Source organism: Chaetura pelagica, unplaced genomic scaffold (assembly GCF_000747805.2).
Source record: "Chaetura pelagica isolate M959 unplaced genomic scaffold, ChaPel_1.0 scaffold69, whole genome shotgun sequence".
Classification (NCBI taxonomy): Eukaryota; Metazoa; Chordata; class Aves; order Apodiformes; family Apodidae; genus Chaetura; species Chaetura pelagica.
In genome coordinates, this window is record NW_009970724.1 from 12,671,656 (window position 1) to 12,689,213 (window position 17,558).

Sequence of the window (17,558 nt, forward strand, 5' to 3'; positions counted from 1 at the left end):
TTTAAGTGGATGTGGAGTGTTTGTTTTGCTAATAAGAACCCACCAACTCCCACTGAGATGGAGCCATGAGGCCTAAGCATTTTGCAAATCAACCGTAATGACACTCAAGAAAACACCAGAACAAAACTACTTTTGAAATATTTAGACAGCTTTGATTGCTCTGAGCAGTTCATTATGCACCCTCAACTTTGATAGTTTAATCATTAATACTTTGAAACACACTCCAGGAAAGATTATAGCTGCTTCATGCCTTATGATTACTCTTAAAGTTCAAATTCAGCAACGTGATTTTTCAAAATGAAATCAATTAACCTACCCTTGGAGTAAGTGTGTTCTTCTCCTTAGCCTTTTTGAGAAGCATCAAACAGAGGCACCACCAGGACCCAGCAGAGAACAACAGCTGGGATGCCAGCACCTGCAAGCTTCCCTCTCTGGTAACAATGGCAGCACTGCAGAGGGAGAGAGAAGATTAAACTTGGGTGACACCTAGAAGTAATATCAGTGATAATAGTCAGTGATAACGAATTGAACAGAAAAAGACAAAGGGAAAACCAGGACACTTTACCTGTGTGATAAGGTGCCCCTGAGAGTGGTTGCATCGGTGAGTCTTGGGCAGTGGCTTTTCTGCAGATGAAGAGCAAGGCATAAGCCTGAAAAGAGGAATATTAAGCTATTTCTCAGAATCAAGTGTTACCTTTGGCCTAGGCACTGTATTCACAATTAGTAAATATTTTACATGTTCATAATTTAAAAATATCTACTAAGAGAACAGGCCACTAAATTACATACCAGAAGTTTTCACGTCTAGATTCTCAGTATTCTCAAAAGAGAACAACGTGAATTACATTTCTGCTATACCCTCACTTATCCCTGTGGTTTTCCTAAATGTCCAGTCAGTGCCTAAATATCTCATAGTGATACTGAATATTATATTATGTGCTTTTATCAACAGTTCTTCACCTTTCCCCCACACATCTCCCATAAAAGAGGATGAATAAAAGAAAGAAAATCTGATTTTGATGTACATGTACATTTAAAGCACTAAAGTCCTGGGTTTTTCAGGGACTGTTGTGTGTAACTATCATCAAAACTGAACTGGAATGATAACTCAGTCTTTATTCTTTATGTGTGTTTTATTACTGGTTGTACATGTTGTTGGTACAGCTGGAGCAAAAGGTGGCTAAAATAGGTAGACAAAACCCCCAAGGATTTGTTTGATATTCCTTTTCTCTTTGGAGAATTCTTTCTGGCAGTTTTCGGAGAAAGGCAAGTGGGGTCTTCTGAGCAACTGCCCAAAGCTTTCCTACTGTCTTCTGTCCCTTCCCTGGCATATCCCCCTGGCTCCAGCCACTGCAGGAGCCTTCCCAGCCAGGTGTTTTGTAGGAGCCATCATGAGCTAGGCTGACATGTTACTCTGACAGGGTTAGACCATCTCTGTAAATGATTCTGCTTTGCATTTGCTTTTCTCTGAATTATGACTAATTTTCTTTTTGGAAACAAAATGTTCCCTGGCCTCTGTGTTTGTTTGTAAGGAAGGTGGAAGTCTCCTCAGGGCTTTGTTTGATGTTTAAAATCCTCTCACCTACAGACATAAATTTAATGAGGGCTTAAAAGCAGAGCTGGTCACAGCAGATACCTCTCAGAGAATGAGCAGGGGAGAAGGTTCCTCACTGAATCCTGATACCAGGCCCCACAGAAAGGCCTTTCCTGTTACTGACTGCAGTAGAAACAAGACTGATCAATTTGTTGCATTAAAGCTATTAGAGAGGTCTCACTTTTTCAAGTGAAACCTGGTGTCCCAGAGTACACGTACCTGGCATGGGCTGTTCTGCACCTCTTCTTCGGTGCCTGTGTGCCGAGATCCTGCTGCCCTCACAGCTGCTGCAGCTGCAAGGGATCAGGTCCTCGCTAAGGGCAAAGGGACACCCAATGGGGACAGCAGCAGCAGCAGCGTGCTGCTGCACCAGTTAGGGCTTACATTGATGGCTCCTCCCAGGAGCATTACTCAGAGCAGCACAAGGCATATTTTCTCTCCCTCTGAGGCAACCTGTTACAACCCATAAACCTGCTCTTCTGTATATACCATCCCTGCAGCACTAACTACTAGGGGCATGTTTGAGCCTTCAAATGAGCCCATAGGAGGTCTATTAAACAGAAATGCTTTGAAATGTTTTGAAAAGAGCAGCAGATGTACCGCGTCACAGAACTGCTTTCCCTGGTGTTGAATTGTGCGCGCACCACGGATATTTTTATGCTGCTTTTCTCTATTATAGCCCTCAAACAGTTACTGAAATCAGTATAAAATTAACCTTGCTTGTTTCTCATGTATCCAAATGCTACTCCTGTTACAATGGCTCAAGAAAATACTTTATTCCCTATTGTAACAAAATAGGTGCAACATCCTGAGTCTTTCTTTAAGCTTAAAGCAGAGATACTTTTGCTTTGGCCAGTTCTGTCCAGCATTAATCATGGACACAAATTTGTACCAGCTCACTTGGGCTATCACCACATGGGAAATAATTTTTCCCATTGCAGAGAGTCAAGGAACATTTTTGAATGGTATTGTAAGCATGTCTCCTTGGATGGTAATTTAATGACCACAGCTTTAGACCTCCCAAACAACAAATCATTCTTTTTCAGTGTTGTGCTGGGAAAAAGAATTTGGGTACCAGCTGGCAGCTGATACTGTGAAATACTACTTACAAATAAAGATGTGAAGTGTGGTGTAATCACTAGCATCTTGGAGCAGCTTTCTTTGGATCACTGCTGAGCAGATGTAAGACTTATTAATTAAACTAAACCCAGAAAAACTGGTGTCTCGATAAACTTAAAAGTGGTGATGCACGTTAGGACAATGCCAGGAATTTAAAATCTAATGTTCAGATTTTTATCTGGAGAAAAGAGAAGAAATGGTGACTTCTAAAGAGTTTTGAACTTTCCTTTTTAAATTTGAAAGCTACAGAACTTTGCAGTGATATATTGCTGCACCTTTCATCTGTGGTTTGTGTGTCACATTCTTAACAATCTAACGGGTTGCAATACACACTTTTACAACTGCTGTGATATAGTGATTAAATTCTGCCTGGTGGTATTATAGTGATTAAAATAGCAGGTGTGTCTAGAGGGTACTTGTTGGTGGGTATTGACTTGCTGATACTGACTTACTGCCCAATAGATGGATGGCAAACTAAGGCTGGTAAGCAAGACTTTGGACAGCAGCAAAAAAATATTAAAATAATAACAGCTTTGCTTACTTAATATCTTGATGGCAATGAGCAGTAGCAAAATCTCAGCCAGCATCCTCCTGAACTTTTGTGCACCATCAGAAAGTGAATGACAAGGTAATGCCAAACAGATTGCATTATTTCAGCTGGTGAAGGGACAGCTACATTCTTGTCCCAGTAGTTTTCTCTCTCTGATGTATAGCAGCATAACCAGCTGAGGAGACATTTTAGGTTTTTTCCTTCTCCTAGTTTTTCTTGACATTCAGAAGAAACCAATTAAAGCATGTAATACATCATGACAGCTCAGAACACCTAAACTGTGTAGTACAACTGCAATACACATGCTTCCCATTCTCCCGTCCCATCAGTGTATTGAACAGATGGACTGTTACACGAAGTACAGCAACTTAGTAGGTGAGACTAAATTATTCCAATGAGAAAGAAGGGAAATTTCTAGTGGGATAGAAGGAAAGAAAGGGACTAATTGTAACACTGATGTACTTGGAGTTTATCCCTGGTTTTGGCATCCTTCAGGTAGGTAATAAAAGCTTCCTATTTCTGAGGTTCAGGATTGGAGCAAAACAGATGCATGTGAACAATATGAAATACCAGCATCCTACCTTCTCAGCAGTCATGTCCCTAAAAGCACATCTCTTCTGGGCTCCTTATTTTCCACTGACACCCAGTTTTTATCCTATGCTTGTTCAAGATCACAGGTTTGTCCTTTAAAATGATAAAAAGATTATCTGCCATTATCTAAAAATACAGCCACCAAGCCTAGAATAATATGAATGAAAGCTGAAAACCAATTAGGCCACATTTCAGACAGTGTGAACTAACATAATTCCATTGATTCTAGTGGAGCCAGATGGATTTTACATCAGCTAAGAATCTGGCAAACTGTGTTCATGGGTGAAATTATGTACAGAACATGCTGCTGGCAAACTCTAGCAGATTTTATAGCCACTCTCTTTATTGACACATTTCCATGAAAACTAGTATCTGAAGAAAATGCAAAGGAGAGGGGGGCTGGAAATGCTCGACAGCAGCTATATTTCCAGACAGATTTATTTCAGCTTTAACACTTAAGAGAATGTGAAATGAAAAATAGAAAAAGCACTTGGCCATTCCACTTGGCTAGGTGTGTCTTAAGTGTTTAATATTAAGGCTAAGTATTTTTTCGTGGTAAACTGAAATAACTCAGACTCAGAATTAACCATTCTGTTCTACTAGGTATAAGCATCACTGGATTGTTTTGAGACTTTGGACCTAAGAGACTGAAATAATTCTGAAAATTTTCAGATCTGCTGGTCTGAAACATTTTTTTACCTAGCCAAGAAATCAGACCAGTTTCAAATGCTTAAATACTGAGGCATTTGTAAGAGGTTTAATAGGTTACTGCTTCCTACTTCCTACATTTAAGTTCTGAGTGTTGCTGATCTAGCCTGTTAACATTTTCACTGGCCTCTGTTTGGAAGGATGTCCTCTAGTAAACTACTTCATCTCAGAAACTTTTACAATTTGACAAGGTAAGGTTGTCTGTGGCCCTTTGTTTGAAAGGGACAGAGAGATGAGAGTGGTGAGGCCAAAAAGACCTGCCCTGCTAACATTTGGCTTCAACAGAAAGACAGTATATGCCTCTGCCAGACTATGTACTAATCAGATAAAGATTGAGAGATCAATCAGTAGTGATCCTGTAGTTCTTGTTTGTATTGACCAGCATTTAACTTGACAGTAGTTCCCATTTAAAAAACCAGAATATATAAAAATGTTTACTAGCATGTGGACACAATCTTAAAAACATGTTAATATTTAAATATAGTGCTTGTGTGCTCTTATTGTTAGGCTCACTTAAAGCAAACAGTGGGCAGTCCATACCTTGCACATTTTCTGTGAGTCCTTGGTCCTGTGGGGACGGAAATTATGTTACCCTTTTGGACTTTATTTTCTTTTTTAATTTCAAGCTCTCCAAAAGGCTTGGAAGTAGGCCACTGAGAAAGCAAAGAAAACATGCTCTCTGTCCCTGCATTGTGCTATTTCCCACTAGGTATATTCTATTCAGCTGAGGGAGAATAAGAAGCTATTTTCCCCAATTTTCCATGCTGTCTGTAGGAATTTAATTCAATTTCCTCCCAAATTTAGCAGCAAAAACTGAACAGTAAAGAATCAGGTTGAAGAGGCTTCTGTAAATCTCTGGATTCTAAGGTACTAAGGTGCAGCAGGATTACTGAGAGCAGGTTAAACTTCTTTTCTAGCCACAAAGCTACTTACAGATTTAAGAAGCTTAAAAACCTGATCCAACATTAGTCCTTGCTTTGCAAATGAAAAAATAATATATCTACCTATACAAAGTTATATTTGTTATTATTGAAATTTTTTTATACTTAATTACGGGTGTAACCCCATTCCACAAAGGAATCTTTGGTGGGGGGGGGGTGGTGGACAGAGGAGATTGTGATGTATTGGATAAATTCAGGGAAGGAGACAGGGAAAAAGGCTGGTGACCAAATGCGTTTCCAGGAAAAAAAAAGCAAATGGAAGAAAGAACTCACATTTCATTACTCTGACTACAATGGGTACATTTTACCAGCAGACCACAGGGCTCTTATTCATAACTTTCAGAAAAAGTTGTCATGCCTTTTTTTGAACTTGGATTCCATACAGAAAATGTAGACTTGAAATTTTCATATGGCTCAAAAAATACTGAATAAAAAGCAGAATTTACTTTTCTACTTGACGTGAGCTGGGACATTTGTTCAGCAGACCTACTTGCAGATAGCAAACCATGTCATTTTCTGATTTTCAGCTGTCCTTAGATATTTTTCCCCTTTTAGCTTAGAAGTTCTTCAGACAGGTAGTCCCTGCAGTGAGCACTGGTAGCCTAGATTTCAGTAATTATCTTGTTACCTCTTTTATGTGTGTGTTCTCACTGTCTGTTCCATCCTTGCAGAAATAAATTGGCCAGCAATAATTTTATTTCTTCACAATAGTGTCCTTTATACTTATTTTCATCAAAATCTTCTTAGATAGTAAAGCTGCGTAGACATCTATTAAGCTTTGGAAATTAGGGTAAGGACCAGCATACTTTTTTTTGTTAATATCACATGGAAAAAGCCTATGATATAAAGAATAATAATATTCAGCAGACGTGTGATGTTTCTGAGACTGTGAGGCTCTATGAAAACATGTTCTACTTATTGGAAAGATTTAAATCTAAATATTTTATGGTGTTTACCTTGTACACTTAATGGTTTAAGATTTATGTCACTTACCTGTACATACAGTTTCTCAAATTATGATGAATTTGTCTCAAGGTGTCAAAAAAAAATTAAAAATAAGATAGATGTAAAACCTCAAAAATTAAGATGCAAAGCTGGTTTTAACCCAAACATTTCATAGTATATTTTAAGCTATTTCTATTTTAACTTTTACTTTCTCAACCTACCTCTCTTCCTCCTTCATGGCTGAGGTATCACCTAAAATGTGTTTGCAAAATGGAATTTTAATCTTAGTCTACATTATAACAGAAAACTAAATCTTTCTGGTGAAGCTGCCTTAAGGTCATTAGTAAGCTTGAGAGGTATAATGGAGATGACAGCCTCAGCACGTCTAATATTGTGCTAAACACAGCCAAGCCCTTTAGGACAACTGCAACAAGGTGCTGGAAGTGGTTGCTAGTACTAAGGAGCTAAGACTCTGACACTCCTAACAGTGTTTCAAAATGCCTAATTAAAATTGTGCAGGGTGGTATTTCACGTTGTGTGGGCACCACATTGTATGGGCACCAATGTGAAGATCAAACATGCCCACTCCTGTGCAAGTTCCAGCTTGAGCAAAGAGCTGACCTGTGGTACATAAAAGTGAAGAGCCCATGCAAAGGGCTTAGAAGCTCATTTTAAGTTGATTTTCTAAACTTTGGTGATGACCCAGAATGATCCAAAGATGTGTCTTAGTGAAGAACATATGGCTCATCGTTAAAAATGTATCAAAGAGCTTCTCTTGCCTTTCTTTCTCATGAATTGTCTCTTCAATATAAATTATCCCCTCATGTGACCCCAGTCTGGTGGCTGGCACTCACAGGCAAGAGCATCAGCACACTATTAGCAATTACCTTAGTGATATTTACAGCATTTTAATGTCAATTGTCTGTATGTAAATAGAGTCTGTGGGGAACTCAGTGCACCTGGGGCTCCTGCTCCCACTAGAACAGCTCTGCTCCTTCTACACAGCAGAGTGCATCCTGCACCATATGTGTCTGCCAAAAATATAATTTCAATTGCTTTATGACAAAATAATGAGTCTGTCAAAGATGAGTGGTCAGAAAAACAAATTTGTTCTCCCACACAATTAGAGTTTATAGCATTGGACAGCAATATCAATCTCCAGCGATTCACAATTGAATTTGCATGTTGGAAGGAAGTGTTTTCTTGTCTGTGCTGTAACCAGGCTGCTTAGCCAGAAAAGTCCTCGCCATTTCAACTGGAAAGATGGGTATCAGCTGAGTTGAGGAAAGATCAGGATGGAAGTTTCCAAATGCAGACCAGTGATGTGGGGACATGGGGTTCACTTTACGAGCTCAGCACTGACAGAGCTGCTCCCACAAGTATCAACAAAAATTGCACATAGAGTTACTAATATTTAATATTTATAATCATGGACTTGAGACATTCTTTGTAAAGATGTACAAAGCATTAGACCTCAGCAATACCATTTATGGTGAGCATACACTGTATCACAGACCTGCCCTTTGCCCTTAACATTTGCTTTATCCTTACATGGGATTTTGCCCTTAGGCTGTTTGCCAGCGCAGTACAAAGGCTGCAGCATACATCCTCTTCTATTTGCTATACTTTAACCCATATTGTCAAGCCTGTGTTACTTGTTACAGCTCCCTCAGACATCCCTTCTCACTACACATGCAAACCCTCTTGACATGCCAAGCAGCTGCTACCCACTTACTGCTACCCAATAATTGCATTTCTGGGCACGTGTATGTAATGCCTTGTGAAGTAAATAGAATTTTTCTTTTGGATTTCAAGAAACTATATATGCATGAAATGTTGTCACCTGGAATTCAGTGCACAGGATGTTGTAGCAATATTTTAGGTTTTCAGAACTCCTCCATTTTGACACATACAGCCAAAGTGACCACGTACTTCTAATGGAAGAATCTACAAGGCCTATATGAAATTTTGTGTTTAATATGCTTTGTATGTAAAACTAATTAACCCTTTTTGTTACTATCTCAGATTTAAAGCAGTAACAGCTAAGAATAGCCCTTCAAAGCAAGTGTTTAAAGAACTTATAAATGGTACCTAGGATTTTCAGTAATAATTTATCATAATGGATATTCACATAAGGTAACAAAATATTTCCTTACCTCTGGAGCAGAAAAGAAAGGTACTCATCCTTAAAAAAAGAGACAAGACACATGAAGGACTCTGAACTGGGGCAGTCTTCCATAGGGATATGATGTCCACATCTTGAGAGTGATCTGATAGGAACCTGAGTCAGCTACCAGATCAGTGGTGCTCCGCTGATTCACGGTTGCTTCGAGTGTCTAAGGTCCAGCTCTTTGTTATCCAGTACATCTCATCGCAGGAGCAATTCTGTCATGGTTGGTCTGGGTGGTACCTGAATTGTCTTATTTCTGTAACCTTAAATGTTTCAATTTGTGTTACTGTTTATCCTGCAAATAGAAGCAGCTTTTTATTATACTTTAGCCGTCTCTCAGCCCTGCTTTGTACATTTACCTCTTTCATTCATCCAGAGAAGTCTGCCCCTCAAGCACAGCCGGCATTTCTTTTCTTTGCTGGAGTCTTTGAGATTGTCCATATGTACACTTTGATGAGGTCCCTGGGACAGATTGCCCAATACCTAGTGTAGCCTTCCTTAAACAAGCAGAAGTATACAAAATATGGTTTTTCTCTTTCAGTAAAAAAGTCTTTCCACATACAGTACAGAATTTAGTATTGCCTGGTTTTTCCCCAGACACAGTCAGTACCCTCCAACTTATTTTCAGTTTGCTTTCCACAGATGCTTTTTGTTCTCTTTCATTTGCCTGCTGAAACACTGTCTGCATTTTATACACAATCAGTATTCAGCTACATCCTTGATTTGCTGAGGAAATCATGATCAATCTCTCTGAGATCTGGGAAGTGACCTCTGCATAAAATTGGTACGACTGAGAGAAGAATCAGAGCCTCTGTGGTTCAATCCTCTGATTGTCTTTTTTTCTGCTTATCCTTCTGTTCTTTTATTCCCTATGTGGCTGCTGACACCCACAAGAATTCCAGCTTAATCTCTTCAGTTTTCAATAATCTAATTATTTGTTTATATTTGCATAATGCTAACGATCATAAACCAAACTTTTATATTGTCTATACACTAAGAAGGCAAAGGTAGCTTTTTGCCACACATTTGCTGACATTTTGTGGTTTAGTTAGTGCGGTTTTTAAAAACATTTCTTTTTGCGCCCACTTTTAACTAGCTCTCATTAACCCTGCATTTGACATTTTTAATAGAAATCTATTTTTTTTACCTTGATCTTTGATCTTGAGTTAGTCTTGTAGAAAACCACAATGGTCACTTTTGTTCCTTACTTTCTTATACTTGGAAATTATACACAGCTAAGTTTATGGGCAACTTAGGATTTTCGGGATTATTCAGCATTATCAGCTCCTTTTTCTGCTCAGTTGTTTTAGGTTTTTACGTTTTGACAATCTATTCTCTGCCCACAGAGGTTTTAGACCAGTCTTTTATTTTTTTCAGTGATCAATTTTTTTTTGTTGCATTCACATTAAATCATACTCCTAGAAGGCTACACCTCTCTCCCTATTGCTGTTCGGTTTTAGTTTGTTGGGGTTTTTTTTTCGGGAGGTGGTTTGTTTGGGTTTCTATTTAATAGAGGGGAGTAGAAAGTTTGTTCTCCCCTTGAACATGATATTATTTGGAATTTTCTTTTAAGGCAGGATGCAGCCTTTTGCGAGGAAGGATTTTCAAAATGCTTATAAAACATCCAAATAAGTTAATGTTCAGAGAGGCATTGACTGAATGAATCTGTAATTACTCTGCTGGTTTAGGGCAGGAAGACCCATGTAGCAGTTTAGGAATTGCTTAGGAAATGCTTTAGGAAGTGGCTGAGATGTCTTCCTACATTTCCTGTTCTGTGCGTGTTTGTTCTGCATGCCTGTGTGAGGGCTGATTGTTTTAAGTCTCAGATAATAGAATTTTAAAATTTGACAGAAAATCGCCAAGTACTTCCACAAGAAAATTTGTTTTCCTGGTTTTGTGGGAAAACTGCCTGTATTGGGTAGAAATATAGACCTCCAAAATCCGTTGTTGTCCTTTGTCTGTGGGAGCTTCGTGGCTAAAATCACAGAAGATTCATTCTGCAGAACCCTGCCCATGTACTGCATGGACCGCAGAACAGCTACCATGGCCTGATGCCACCACACTGGGCTGAGAAGCACTTCCTCTGCAGCAGTCTTGCCCAAAGAAATTAAAAAACTGGACACCAGAATGGGCAGCAGAGCTATTCCGTTCTGTCCATATTCCCTTGCTTGGGAAATAAGGACAAGGAAGAGGCAACTTATGAAGAGGTGATTGCAGTGGAGTTAAGGAATGTGGGAAATAAAAGGAAATCAATGTGCGTGAGAATTTATGGGAATTGTTTGCGTATGCATGTATAAAACTATACATACAAATATGTGGTTTGTATATTTTGGTCTGTGAGCTTCCCTTCTACCCAAGTGTGGCACTGCAGAGGATATTTAATTGAAATCTGTTTTCACAAACCACCCAGGCCTAATTTGGATCTTAATTTGGGCCAGATTCTCAAAGGACATAAGCAGAGGACTTGTTTTGTTCCTGGGAGTAGTAACTCCTGAATTTTTCCAAGATTATAAACCCATCTGTAGTGAAAACTATGAATAATTTAGTCGATCCCAGTGGAGTTGCATTAGTGGAAACAAGAAAAGATTCAGCCTTTTGGAATCTTGGTGTTTTTAGGCCTGTGCAAGCTGAAGATATTACAACATGCTATTTGAGTGATGTCTTGTAAAGCATGTTAAAACACTAATACAGGCACAGCACAGAAACAGAGTGGGTACCATAGGACATGCTTAACTAAGATTGAATCTGAACTGAAAATCACCTCTAAGTAATATCCCACTCTTTTTTTTTCTTTCCTTTTAAAAATAGGTGTAAATGCAACCTTCATGCTACTGGCTGTAAAGAAGAAAACAAAAGACTACTTTGTGAATGTGAGCATAACACAACTGGCCCAGACTGTGGAAAATGCAAGAAGAATTACCAGGGCCGACCATGGAGCCCTGGTTCTTATCTGCCTATACCTAAGGGCACTGCCAATATCTGTAAGTTGTTCTGTATAATAAGGATATTTCATTATTAGAATTCTGTCCTGTATCTTGACTCTGAAGGAAGATTAATGCTGGCAAAAGTTTGTAATTTCTTTATGACCCAGTGCATATAATTTGGAAAAGTGTCAAATTGTGTTAATTGTAAGTAAACATAATCTGTGCTCTTACATGATTGTAAATAACTTGCACGAGAACCACACGTTTGGGTCCATAGACAAACCCCTGGACACTACACAGAAAAGGCTAAGTAATGAGAAAAAGCACACATGAGGAACATCTGCAATACTGTTCTAGCTATGGCACCCTCAGATCTCCATCCTAATTGCCTCGAGATTCAAAAAAACCTCAGGTCAACATGGAAGATGAGGCCTTTGCTCATTTTTTGTGCATTTAAAGTTTTAAAATCTCAGAGAAAATTCTTCCAATTAATAACTAAATATCTAAAGGTTGGTAAAGGAAGTTTTTACCTGATGTCGACCTGCAGTCCAGATTCATGTCCACTCTTTTAGATCATGGAAGGTGCTGAAGTGGGAGATCGAGGGCAAACCCAGCGTTTTTTATCTGCTTGTTTCCAGCTGATAGCCATTCAAGACCACTCGTATACACTATTCCAGCACATTTTCATATTATTCAAAGGAAGTTATTGACCAGCTGCATTTCCTGGTCCTCAACGGGACTGGGTCAAAAAGAACATGGTGCTGAAAGAGAGGGCATGAAAACAAGTATGAACATTAATTCTTCCTTTCATGTATAAAATACATAATGATTCAGAATCCTCCTGAACAGACTTAATAGACTTAAATTCCTTTGAAGAAAGGATTGAAGATGAGGATAAATCACCAAAACTTTTGACAGAGTTACTAGCTTCTTTTAAGAAAAGAGTCCACATCTTTGCCCTGATTAAAAGCAAGGCATTTGTCTTAGAGTATTAGAATATAACCATTTACTAAAAAGCTCTTTGAGAGAAACGAGCTATGTACTGCAGTCAAATGAAAAGTTTAAAACCAGGAGCAGTGTGCAATGCTTAGAATGTTATCTAAGACTTCAAAGCAGCAGTTGTAGAGAATCAAAACTCAAAAATTAGTATCATAGGAAGCAGGACCTTATCAAGTTAAACGTGAGAGTATTAGAGCAAGTAACAAACCGTGAAGTGTGAGGGCATGAAATTATGATAAAATTCTTACTGAGATGAAAAAAAAATGAACTTCCAAAAGGCAGGAGAAAAACATTTTGTAAAGTATTCTTTTTTACATATGGCATAGAAAGTGAGTGTGGCTCACAGAATGATTACTTTAAAAATATGTTTGGAAAAACTGGTGATATATACCAGGTTGGTTTTATTTATATATTTTATATACATACACACACACACGCATAGGTATGCATAAATATACACATTTATATATTTATATTATATATAAATATATATACTTAAAATGCAGCTGCTACCTCAGCAGTCATTTAAACTAGTGACAAGATCCATCCGAATGTGAAAACGGGATCTTTCTGAATGCAGCTTGGTGTGTCAGCTACATCATCAGTTGCCCATCAGTTGAGCACAGAAGGAACAATAGAATCAGAGCCACCAAAAGGATGCCTGAAGCTTGTTAAAACAATGTTAAACATTATTGAATACACAGTTTCATCAAAAATCAAAATGTTTTGCAAGTACTAGTCAGTCTTTTCTATTCATTATTATTATGATAAGCATAATGAAAACCTTGTTTGGGCTGACAGCTGCTCCACTTACCCTCAAATCCTGACTTCAGCAGTAATCAGCAGGAGGAATTAATGACAAACGGGAAGAAGTATGAAGGATTTCTTCTTTGCCTTCCCAGTTGCCAGCAATAAACTGGCTTTCTGAGCTGGACCCTTCATCATGCCCACAGTGGTTGCTAGCTGCTGAGTGGAGAGACCCAGCTGCCATAAACTTGATCTTGGTGACATCTTACAGCAATACATTTCACATTTTAATGGCACAGTGATTGAAAGGTATTTCCTTTTCTTTGCTTTAAATGTTTTTATACAGTTCTGCCTCTACCTCCTTAGACAGGAAGAAACAGAATAATGCATCCCTGTTTACATCCATGTACCATTTATGATTATAGAGTCTTGAAAAAACCACTCCAACCTATTTTCTACTAAATGACAAATCTTGATTGCTTTAATCTTATACCACATACCACTAAACCATACCACATCTCTGGTCATCTGTGCTTTCTTGCTACCCTCTAGTTCTATGGTGACATTTTCTTATTTGGTGAGGCTAAAACTACACTTGATATTCTAGACATGAGAGCAATATGAATCTTTTACAGTGGCACAAAAATATGTCTGCTTTATATTTTGTTATTACAGGGATCAGCCCTTGAGACCTTTTTAAAGTCTGTGCCACAGTTACATTTCTGCTGGTATCAAGGCTGACATAAGTGACAGGTTATATGTTACGGTAGTTCAGAAATGTCATATTTGAGTTCCTTTAAAACACTTTTTGGGTGAACATAACCTTACAGCAGTTCTTAGTGTTCAATATTATTTACATCTTCTAAAGCACCTTCAGGTGATGACAGACATTGAGAGACTTCCTCAGATTGTGAGAATCTCTCTAATCTTTGCTGTGAACACCAGTGAAAACAAGTAATTTAGTATTCAATACTTTTATACCTTGATTATCTGTCTACCCAATCAGCTCACTGGGAGGCCTCCTTCTTCTACTGTGGTTATTTTAACAAAAAATAATTATTTAGTTTTATGTCTATAGCAATTTTATTCTTAAAGTACTGTACTTTATATTTAACTTGACAGATTATATGCCTTTTTTCCCCACCTTTCTCCATTGAGATGACATATTTTTGAAGCATGCCTTTCCAAAATCATCTTCATTTGGTTGGGTGTTGAAAGGGGTTTTTTTGTTCATAAGATAGTACAGTTTTATAGGTTTGTTTTTTTTTAAAAAAGGTGGGTTGTGTTGAGTCTCTCATACATTTTAGCCTGCTTCCAAGCTGTTTGCATTAAATCATTTTAGCTCTTTATTTTTCTTTTAACTAACTTCTTCATTTCTTAATCTGCTCACTCTCTGGAAGTTAATATTACTGCAGTGGATTTTTCTTATCCTTTTCCTTCTCAATAAGTATGTTGACTTTCAGTTAAGAAGTGGTTCTCTGGTAACTACTTTTTGAATCAGGTCCTATGTACTACTCAAAACAGCTTTTCTTCTTGTGGGTTCTTTGATCACTTGCTACAAGCAGCAATAATTTATGGTACATAAAAGCTTCATTTCTTTTGTCACTTCCTGATGTAATGCTGCATGTGTTGGAGCATATTAAATTTTGCATTACTGTCTAAACTCTTTGCACAGCCAAAGTAATTTTGCTTACCCTGTTGTGTTTATGTCACCATCTCCATCGTGTGGTCTCTATTCTAGCCCTGGCATTATGCTCTTCTTTCTCAGGTGTGAATTCCATAAACAGTTGCTGGAACACAAGGTTAGAATCAACTTATATTGTTTGACCCTAAACTTAATTCCCTGAGGACACTTGGTATAATCCAGTAATACAGTGTCCCTTAGCTACTCTTTCGTCCAATTTTTCAATGTTTTACCTTTTCCAAGACCAAAATATTTTAAACTTTAAATGCATCTGAAGGGTATTTTATGATTGTGCTTGAAGAAGATGTAGCTAAAAACAATTGTATAAATGAAACACACTAGCAGTTGGTTTTTTTTTAACAAAATGAAGAGATCCTTTTTTCTTGAAATTTTCTAAATTTGGGAAATTTGCTTAGATTTAACAAGAACTGTAATAGCCGTTTCCAGATTTTTCCCAACTGGAACTTCTGTTTTTTCCAGTTCTGCTTCTGCTTTTTTTTTTTCCCCCCCTGCATTTTAGGTTTTCAGACTACAGCTCATGCAATACAGGGCCATTGTAGATTATTCTGCAGTCATAGCCTAAACCTGGGTATAAAGCTGTTTTCTCTATCCTTCTCATTTGAAGTCAACACGAGTTTTTCAGGACAACACAGTGTTTTTTCCATGCTCTACTTGTGAAAGACACTGAGCACTCTGCTGTTCACTGGCGCTAACAATATTTCCACGCTTGTCTCCTGCATAACGTTTATTTTATATTTTCACTCTATCTTATTGACTATTTTGTGATTATATTTATTCCCTTGTGCTGCCACATTCTGTAGATAGTTTGTTCTGCAATATATTTTGACACTCAAAGTGAACTTATTGAATTTCTTTGTACTTGGTATTACAAGCTAGCTTTTTTCCTCAGCAGTCGTGTGTCTGATGGCATTAGCCCTTTTCTTCCTCCTGTTGCTTAGATCATCTTTGGCACTTACGTTCTTTGCTCCATCAGCCAGAGCTGTGTACAACTGTGCTGGGCTCCCATCCATCAAAGACTGCTCATTTTTTGTCAATCCCTTCACAACCAATAACTTGAACCAACAATGCTTGGCACTGGGTGAAAACCACCTCCCAGCTGTTACATGACTTTCCTAATTCACAGTTCAACATGAAACAAAGGATTGAGCAGAACACAGGGAACACTGGTGGTTCTTTTTGCTGAACAGTGAGGCAGATACTCACTTTCAGTTTACTGAATTTCTCCTGCAGTGGGTCCCCCTCTGATAGCAAAGCCTTTGTCTCAACAGCATGGCTTTAATCCTCCCTGAATGGGAAGACTTATCAGGCATCACTGCCACACAACTGCCACAGAAAAAGTTTCTGGCAAAAAAATATGGCAATTAAAGTATTGCACTGATTAACCTCATTTGTGTTTGTAGTTTTCTCCACGGCTGACTCAGAGCCATCTTGAAGGACAGGGGTAAACAAAATTGGCCAAGAAGTTGTGTGATAGCAGTTTTAAAGGAATCTATGTAGCATGTAACCTTGTAACTGAAAAGATCACGCCTCCTGCTTTTCCTGTCAAAGCACAGATAGTGTCCAACTTTCTAAGGGCCACATTCTCCAAAAGAACTGGAAGGAACTTTCCAGTGTCTAGTTTCATCACTGAGGTAGAGGAGGTAAAACCTCATTATGTCAATTTGAAGGAATGGGGCACTCCTGCTCAAGAGGCAAAATGTTGCTCTTTGTTGATTCTGATAATGTTTCATCAAGGAAAAAGGCAGATAGGAATGCAATAATAAGTTACTAAACAACAAAACTTCTTAATTGCTCCCACTTTATATTATGTATTAATTTTGGCTCGTGAAGCTTTCAGAAGATGTAAAGGCACAAGAAGACGTCACACAAAAGTTGTGTCAGACTGGGAAATTTGGTGGTGGGGACAGAATTGTAGAATATCAAGAGCATTCAGGAAGATGGAAGTGTCAGGAAAACCTGCAAATTATAAACTAACTTCCCTCCAACTAGGTATCCAGTGCAATGGCCAACAAAACATCATTTTTCAGCAATCTGCTGTTGCGTGACCCTGCTGAGTTGGTTGTTTGTGCTGTTTATGGTGGCATCTGTTGCCGGGAAATGAATTGCTTCCATCCATCACTGGTTTCAAACAACTTTGTTTTGCTATATAAAATGAAGAGGAGCAATGAAAGAGGGTTCTAGTCCTTAAGCAGCAGTATGGAAAGGCAAAGCGTCTAAATGCTCAAAACTCTAGAAATGGTCTAGGTTTCGGGCTTTTGGAAGTTTCCAACATCTAATATTCTATCAGTTCTGATTATTTGAAAAAATCATTTGATCTCACTAGGCCTTTGCTAGACAATTTTCCAAACTGGTTTGGAGTCACTCATGAGAAACGTTTCAAATTTTAAAATGTACTATCCAATAAATCAATAACTAAACATCTTACCTGTCCCAATTATTTGCAGTGATATTGCTGGGGAGACCAAGGGTGGAGGATAAACTTCATCTAAGCCGTTCTTTTTTGGGGAATTTAAAAAATTTCATTTTTTAAACACCAAACAACTGCAAAATTAACAGCAGCAGGAA

The 17,558-nt window shown here is 38.2% G+C and overlaps 1 protein-coding gene across 1 annotated transcript in view; it reads left to right on the top strand.

Annotated features, from left to right (window-relative positions):
- The window catches only part of NTNG1 (netrin G1), a 150,158-nt gene that overhangs the window by 77,293 nt on the left and 55,307 nt on the right, over positions 1-17,558 (top strand). The window contains exon 3 of the mRNA XM_010006670.1: positions 11,427-11,599. Coding sequence (XP_010004972.1) covers positions 11,427-11,599 — 173 coding nt within the window. The remainder of the gene's footprint in view (positions 1-11,426; positions 11,600-17,558) is intronic.